General features: G+C 33.7%; 1 protein-coding gene across 1 annotated transcript; it reads left to right on the forward strand.

Annotated features, from left to right (window-relative positions):
- LOC107002873 lies at positions 1–4,851 on the forward strand. The gene is made up of 3 exons (XM_015201065.1): positions 1–201; positions 1,926–1,996; positions 4,071–4,851. Exons 2-3 carry the CDS (start codon positions 1,928–1,930, stop codon positions 4,647–4,649), a joined length of 648 nt encoding a protein of 215 aa, XP_015056551.1. The 5' UTR covers positions 1–201; positions 1,926–1,927; the 3' UTR covers positions 4,650–4,851.
- The last annotated feature ends 4,126 nt before the right edge of the window (positions 4,852–8,977 follow it).

Raw genomic sequence — 8,977 nt, forward strand, 5'->3', positions numbered from 1 at the left:
ACGAATCCAAATTTAATCAAACACTATGGGAAAAAAAATAAAGTTTTAATAATTGGCCTTTGATGGTCAAAAACTGGTTGAGCTAAGCGAAAGGACATAGTTGGTCTTCCTGTCCCAATTGAGTGTAGAGCTCAGCTGTTTCAACATTTTCTTGTGCTTCCCATTCATTTCTTGAAGCAGAGCTGGAATCTGAATTCTGAGGTAGACTTCTAACTTTTCCTTTGTAGTATTTGTTATGGAGTTTTGGGTGTTCCTTTATTTGTGTTGGATTGAACCCTTTTATGCCTTGGAAGCTCTCTGCTTGTGAATTTGTTTTCCAATTCCTTTTAATAAGTTGTTTTCCTCATATATTGTTTGTTTATCTTTGGACAAGATTGCTGCTTAAAGTTTGTGCATTTTGATTTCACTCAAATATTTTAGGGCACTTGTTTAACTGAAAGTTGGGTTGATGCATAAGGAAATTGGTAGGGTACAAGAAGATGAAAACAAGGTTTAATCTTGGTTATGTATTCCGTTCCGAATAAATGACAAGGTCCTTTCGTTAGGAGTGGGAACAAGTTATCGTGGGATTAGTTATTCCACCATTTACCTGGGATAACTTATTCCACATGAATGGTGGGATAAATAATCGGGAAAAAGGACAAATATCCCCTCGAGATATTGTAAATGGTACGTAGATACCCTCCGTCATACTTTTGGGACATTGATGCCCCTGTCATCCAAAAATTAGAGCGTACATGCTATTCACTCTAACGAAAGACTAAACAGGGACATGTGGCACAATCTTATCCATCGATCCGATGTCAAGTCGTTGGATAAGATTATGACACGTGTATGTCCGTTAGTATAAAGAGTATATATGCTCTAGTTTTTTTATAGTAGTGTCCCTAAAGTATGACTAAGGGTATCTGCATACCATTTATGATAGTTCGGGGGTATATTTATCCTTTTTTCCTAAATAATCCCATGACGGCCTAATACCTCCAACCAAACACAAGATAAGATATTACTATACCTTATACCTCACACCATACGACTCCTAATAGTTTAAGAGTGAAAGTCTCTGAACCATTCATGAGCATTGCGGTGAAAATGATTATAATGTGAGAAGGTCAAATGATATACATAGACAGACACTAAGCAAATGCTGATTGTGAGTTTGAGTTATTTGACATGTGAGTTATCGGGGGAAAAATTGAGTTAGAGAGAAATTAAGTATTACTACTTGGTATCAAATTAGAACTCATGTATGTATGTATGTATAACAAGTGATTATTAAGAAAAGACGAAAAAAAATTGAATAATCGACTTGTCATCATTGCAAATAGTAGTAGTTGTTGCAGTACTCTGTGAAGAGGATTAATTGTATGAAGGTTGGGATAAAGTGGTGAGTTTGTTCCAAAAGAGTTAACAAAAAATATAAATCTTTGGTCTCATTCTCGACACTGAGATATATACCACAAGACTTATAAGTAGATGACTTGATTCGAAAGGATTGTCTCGGTAATGTGGAGAAGATTACTATTTCTGTATGTTATGTTTCTTGATTCTACGTACCTGATAGTAAGTGCTGCAATACCATGATACAACGATGATTCGACTTGTTCTCATGTAATTTATTAGAGAAGGTTATTTTATAGTGGGTCCTTACTTTATCCAAACAAATTCAATAGTTCTTCTATTGTTGCTGGTAAGTACAAATTCAGTAGTTGTTTTGTACTCTATTTTTTATAAGTGAGATATAGATTTTGGATTTAAGCAGTTTTATGGCATGAAAATTTCAGTTTCTGAGTGCATTTCTGAAGTCCCACATTGTTACATGTCCTACCTTTGTGTTTTATATGGGCTGCGAAAAGTTCGACGTTTCTTTTAGGTCTTCGAATGTCTTCCATATCTACTCATTCAGCCTGTGCTTTATGGTGCAGGGATGCTAGGAAAATCATTTGCTACTCCTGTGCTGACCTTTAACTCTGCATCATGCTTCTCCTCTCCTGGTGTGAGTATAACTTCTTACATTTTTGTAATGGCCGTTGAGTGGTTAGATTCGTCTCAAGGGGTGGAATTTGATCCCAAGATTCATCAGTTTAGATTCTCTACTTCTTACTGCTTATATGAATGAGATTTTTCAGCATTAATAAAATTATTTACCATATCAAAAAAGATTCGTAAGTTATGGCTTGGGTCATTAGATCCAAATTACTATGCTAATCACTTCATGTTCTATTTCTTTCTTTTATTACTCCGTCCTACTTTATGTGACGATACTAGTTTTATACAGAGTAGACAATGCTAATTTGACTTGTATAATATAATAGTAATAAGGATCCTTCAAGGACATCTGATAGCAAAAATATGCTTATATCAGTAGTAATGAGAGGATATATTACAATACCGGTTGGAAAATAGATACAAAAAACATCACATCAATGGTAATAGTTTAATAACTTTTATATCCTGAAAGTTGTGTATAGTAATTGTATTAATCGAGCACCGAGGGTGTGGTATACTAGTCAATGAAGTGGGTAAAAATCATAAAAGAGTAGGGTTCAAATGTCAGCAGACACAAAAATGCTATGTGTTTTTTCCCATTAGTCTAAGTTTTGGGGGTACAGAGTGAACGATACATGTACTTGGAGATAACAGGTATCCAATGGAATAGTTGAGGTGTGCAAAGTGGTCTGGAACTGCTACAAGAAAAAGTATTAATGGAATGGAGTCAAATAATTTGAAATGAACAAAATTGCAAGTGTGTCATACAAATTGGAATTGAGAGTTTTCATTTTTAAAGTTATGAATCAATTAACTAATTTTATCTTTGTTATCTCTGATACTTGTGACTTACAAACTCGGTGAACTTGTAATAACAACAACAACATACCCCGTGTAAGATCAGAAAGTGGGTTTCGGGGAGGACAAAGTGTATGCAGACTTTATTACTACCTTGAAGGTAGAGTAATTGTTTCCAATAGACCCTTAGTTCAAGGAAAAAAAGTTTAAAGCAGTATAGAAAGATAAATGACGGAAATGAAGAAAGTCATGGCAAATATTATAAGACAATCTGACAAATCATCCTAAACAGTAGTCATAACAAGATAAAACAATACTCGAAGGGTAAAAAACCAGATATAATAACCAAACTCAAAGGAAAAGAAACTACAAGAGTAATACTACCACTAATAGTACGACTAATAGTATAAAAGAATAAGCGAGACAATGCTCAACTATCTAACTAACCTCCTACCCTTATCCATGTCCTCTAATACCTCATATCTAAGGTCAGCTGAAGCTGCGTTATATCCTGGCTAATCACCTCTCTGCATTACTTCTTCGGCGTACCGCCACCCTTCTATCCATAGCCAAACTTCTGTGAACTTGTGATGTTACAAAATCTTCAGCTAGTGTATTTTTGTGGAACATCTATGAAATGAATTATAGGGAAGTAAAGAGCATTTCTGTGACATGATTTGGTATGAAAAGGGGCTGAAAAGAGCAGAATAAACAAATTTTAAAAGGAGTTTTATAGCCGGCCTCAACTTATTTGGGAATGAGCGTAGTTGATTAATGGATCAATTGATTCTTTCAGATTTGAACCTCAGAAAGAATGCATGCTGTTAAGTTGAGTTCTTTTTTTTTTGTTGGCCTTTCATTTTAAAACCAGTCTCTCAGACTTGAAGTTTGTCCAGCCAGTAGTTAAGATTCAGTCTAAGCACTCTCCTATCTGGTTTGCGAGCTATTGCATAGGAGCAGGGTTTTACGCTGTGCGTACCCAAAAGGGTAGCGGCTGCGGGTTTCCCTTTGTCGTCAAAAAGAAAAAGAAAAAAAAAAGATTCAGTCTAAGCACAGATCATTACGCAGATAATGTTAATTTAATAGCTGTGTGGTTGATGATTTTTAGCGAATGATTATCTGAGGATTCATATATCTGGACAACTATGTTTTAGTCGTGGAATAGTTGGTTTTCTTGATAACGATAAGTCTTTCATTCTTTATATGATGTTCAGTCTTCTATATTACCCTAATATGTTCTCTGGTGAAAACATAGCTCATACTTTCTGTTTCTTACTCTACAGTGTGATTCCGTCTCAACAACAGCTAACACTCTAGTAGGGTATGTAAATTGCTCGAGTAGCATTACATTTAATGTTACTAGGGGATCTTGGACGTCCAATTATCCATCCAAGAAATGGACGTTGCATTCAACAGCTACTGACAATATAGTATTAACTGAAGAAGAGAAGAAAACATGGAACGATAGCAGACAAGCTCTTTCTGCATTGAAATTTAGCCCAGAGGAAGAAGACAAAATATTAGGAAAAGCATTTGGCCACATACATTCGCCTTACTGGTATGAAGAACGGAAGAAAGAGGTTCCACGACTAGAAGTTGTGAACGAGATACTGGATTATCTAAGGAGTTTAAGCCTTACTGATGATGATCTCACTAAACTTGTCAAGAAATTCCCAGAAGTTCTTGGATGTAGCCTTGAAGATGAAATGAAAACCAATGTCGAAATTCTGGCAAAACAATGGGGAATTGAAGGTAAAACTCTGAGAAATTTGCTTCTTCGAAATCCAAAAGTTTTAGGCTACAATGTCGATTGCAAAGGTGATTGTGTGGCTAAATGCACTCGCTGTTGGGCTCGATTCTAGCTGCATTCTTGTGTTTCATCCTCTATACTTTTCTTTATGTATAACTTTCGTCAACCATTGTATCTAATTATTCAATATCGAAAGTAAATTTATACAATATCGGATTTCTGTATTGCACTGATATGTGACTCAAGTTTAGATCACAAAGGATGTTACAGAGACAATGAAATGAAAAAAATCAGAGCAATTTTTATAACTGTGATTTCATTTCTTGGTTTTTGATTTTTTGAAGTTGTTGTATACCAAACCAAGCGTTTCTTTTAAGTTTGGTTCGACTCGATTTTTTCTATTTTTTTATGTCCAAATTGGATAAGTTATATTGACTTGATTCATCTATACACATATTTACAGTTTTTCAAATTTATGATTGAGGAATGAATAACAAATCTAAGACCCAAATCCCACTAAAAATATTTGCAATAGCTTTTTTAACTCTACGATTTTAAAAACAGAATTTAAAAGGAAAAGTTGTGTCACAATGATTAATGAGTCTAGCAATTATAAATGCAGATTGAACATAAATTAAAATAAGATGCAAAATGGTTATAAGAGTTTCTAGGAAAATGATTTTCTCATGTTAAAATATCTTTGAGGGGTGGCTCAACAATCAACCTAGTAAAACATTTGCCTCGAAAAATTTTTATATTGAATTTTTTGATTTTAATTTCATGTAAAACAATATTACAGAATTTACGTAAAACTAAATAAAGAAAGAATACTTACTTTTATTAAAAAAATATTTTAGAATTTTGAATTAAATAACTTAAATTGTATATTAATATAAATATTTTTTTACATTAATATCAAGGTAATGTATGGAAAAAATTGTTAACTAGAATTGATCTTTACTTTATAAATAATATCATTACTAGGTGAAATTAAAGATTTTATGTCTCTTAAAAATACTACACTAAAACTAAAACTAAGTGTATGATAACAAAAAAATCTTAAACTATTATTCTTATTATGTATATATATTCCAGTTATCTTAGTAAAATTTAGATTTAAATCATTAATTTTAGTGAGACACCTTTGCCCTTACTTATGTACTGGAAAAAAATTAGGACATATTGGTAGAGTATTTGTTGAACGACAATGAATAAAAGGTCAGTAATGTACATACACACATCATTTTGACATTATATTTATGATTACATAATACTTAGATAACAACAATGATCATCCTGTTGCGAGAGATTTCATTTCATCTTTTCAAAAAAAGCAATGACTGTACATAATTATAGCAAGTTGAGGTTGATGTTTTTGCGAAAACTTTCTAGGAAATCAGACTTGAGAATAAGAATGAAAGATTTTAGTTGATTCTATTTTTATACATAATTAAGAAAATTGAACTAAAATCACACGTACACAAATACTTTTGATTGGAAAGTTAATGCATTTTCAATTGTCATGTTCATTGCATTATGAGGCAACATATGAAGGTTGGTGATCTCTCCTATTTTTGTCTATTTTTGTCAGGGACAATTGATATCTGCATACAACTCAGACTATATATTATTTTCATATAAAAGCGGAAGAGAGAGCCATCATGTTTAGCTTATAATTTGTTTCAGCTTTGCATTTATTTAAAGGTCTAGTTACTAGTCACTCCAAATTTTATAAGATTAAATAGAAACATATAGTAAAAGAGTTCATGCCTAGGCAAAGTTGACAAAATACCAGCGAAAAGTGTGTGAAATCCCTCTGTCACGATTTAGGGGCAATCCTATATGTAACATGACATACAAGAGCTGAGAGGCTTCATATAAGCCACTTAGCATTCACAATCAAGATAATAGAAAATTAATAAGATTTCAAATATTTCAAACATAACCAAAGTTTTATAAAACGAAGCGCAAGTCTAATACACTTGTCTCAAAAATCATATATTACTATAGAATCTCGGGACACAACCCATCCAACAATGTTTGAAACTAAAACAAAAAGAATATAAGCAAAATAGTGGCCAAATCCTCGAATTCTATGAGGACTCTCCAATCTTCAACTTTGCCTCTACTATAGATCCTAGCCACGAGGATGAGAGTCGGGAATGCCGGACCCTACATTTGGATAAGAAATATAGGCAAGAGTATGCGTTAGTACAAAAATGTACTAACTATGATAACTTGCATGAACATAATAAATGAGTTAGACAACATAATTCATAAAGCATAATCAATGCATATAATAGATCATCTCAACATTTACGAGTACTTCTTGAAGTAACCTCAACTTATACTTAGTCAAGACATGGATAATCCTCCAATAGTCATACTTATCATGGAAGGCAAACTCAAGCAACAATCCAACCGCATCACCTGTCATAACATATCCTATCTTATCTTTTAAAGACATGGGGAATCGTTTCTTGTCTTACTATAAGGGAACACGGGTAATCGCCTCTAGCCCTTCTTACCTTGGGATCATGGGTAGTTACCTCTTGTACAACATACTTTAGGATCATAGGTATTCGCCTCTAGTCCATTCATTATGTAACATGTGTATTCACCTCCTTTCTTTCTATCATAGGACATAAGTACTCGCTTCTTGTCTATTACTTAGTTCCTAATCTTAGATTCATTTTAGGTGAGCAATACTTTCAGCCTAGAATAATTCAATGTGAGAAAGCCTTTCAGATTCATACATAAGAAAATTATGCAGGAAATATTTCTTCCACAACAATTACATCAATAATCATCAACTCACAACATATGCTTCACTCTCAAAGTAATTCATAATGTACCTTATTTAACCTATAAGAATATACATAAATCCATATATTCTCCTTTCATAAAGTAAAACTCATTTACATCAATTTCTCTTTAGAAACACGGGTTAAGCATGGATACATATAAATTCATCATAAAAGAATGTAATCCTCTCAATTTATGCATTATAAATCATAATTCAATCAATTCAATCAACATTCATAAAGACCCACAACTTAGAAGAAAATTCTAATTCAAGTTGGGGAATTTCTACTTTTCAATTGGAGAACTTAGGGCTCCATAGATGCAAGGATCCAATGGATGAAAGCCATGAATAATGGGTACTTGACCTTGAGCCCTAGCTTCAACCCTTCTTCTTCTTCAAGTTATAGAGAGAGAAGTATTTGAGAGGGAAGAACTTGATATTGTTATTATTTAGGGATTTAAGGGAATCCCTTTTAAATTTTGGGGAAATTTGAGGTAAAAATCTTATATAGATCTTTAGATGAAGGGTAATATGACATGGTATCAAATTAAAATAATCTAAAAGACCCAGAAGTACCTGACTTAAAAATTAGAATTGAGACCCGCTAAAGCTCGGTAAGTGCCACTCGGCACCTCACCGAGTGAGCCTTTAGCTCACTGAAAGTTACAGTGAGTCGACTCCTAGACCAAGTCAATTAGGCGATGAGGGACTCAATTTGGTGATTCGCTGAATGGAATGGTGAGCTCGATCCAACTCGCCTAAAGCTACAGAACACTGGACTCAGAAATCAATTCAAAATGGTGAGGTGGGTCTACTTGGCGAATCACCGAGTCATTCAGCGTTCTTGAGCTACTTCGTTGAATGACTGTGAAACGAATATATTTTCCTTGTATGGATCAGAGGTGTTACATTATCTCTCCCTTGGGAACATTCGTCCTCGAATGATATGGTAGACATCAATGGAGACAATAGTTCTATCCTATCAACACGTTATGCATGAAATAATATAAATGCACATATCCGAGGAGAAAACATCAACTCTAAGCTAGAATATGTTTGACATCATCTCATGAAGTTTATATGAAACTCCTTCTCAACACACAACACCATGAGGAAAATCAATCATACAAACTAATTTTCTATCGAAATTCAAGTCTTTTCATGAACATGCATATCAATAAGGAAACATAGGAATATCTAAGACATATGAAACCAAAACAAAGAGTAAACCATGAGGAATTCATTACCTCAAGGAAAAAGATGAGGATATCAGGACATCATATTGGTCTCGATCTTTCAAGTAGCATCCTCAACTAAATGATTCCTCTAAAACACCTTTACAGAAGCAACTTATTTGTTTCTCAACTTCTTGACTTGCCGGTCTAAATTATCAACCGGAACTTCCTAATAAGATAGATTTTCCTTAACTCGTAAACCTTCTAAGAGAACTATAATATCGGATCTCCAAAACATTTCTTTAACATAGAGACATGGAAAACCGGATGCACTGATGCCAAGTCATTAGACAATTCAAGTTCATAAACAACTTTAATAATACGTGTCAAAATTTGATATGGGCCTACATATCGGGGACTAAGATTCCCTCTCTTCCTGAATCTCGTTGCACCTTTCAT

Source organism: Solanum pennellii, chromosome 11, assembly GCF_001406875.1.
Source record: "Solanum pennellii chromosome 11, SPENNV200".
NCBI classification, from domain to species: domain Eukaryota; kingdom Viridiplantae; phylum Streptophyta; class Magnoliopsida; order Solanales; family Solanaceae; genus Solanum; species Solanum pennellii.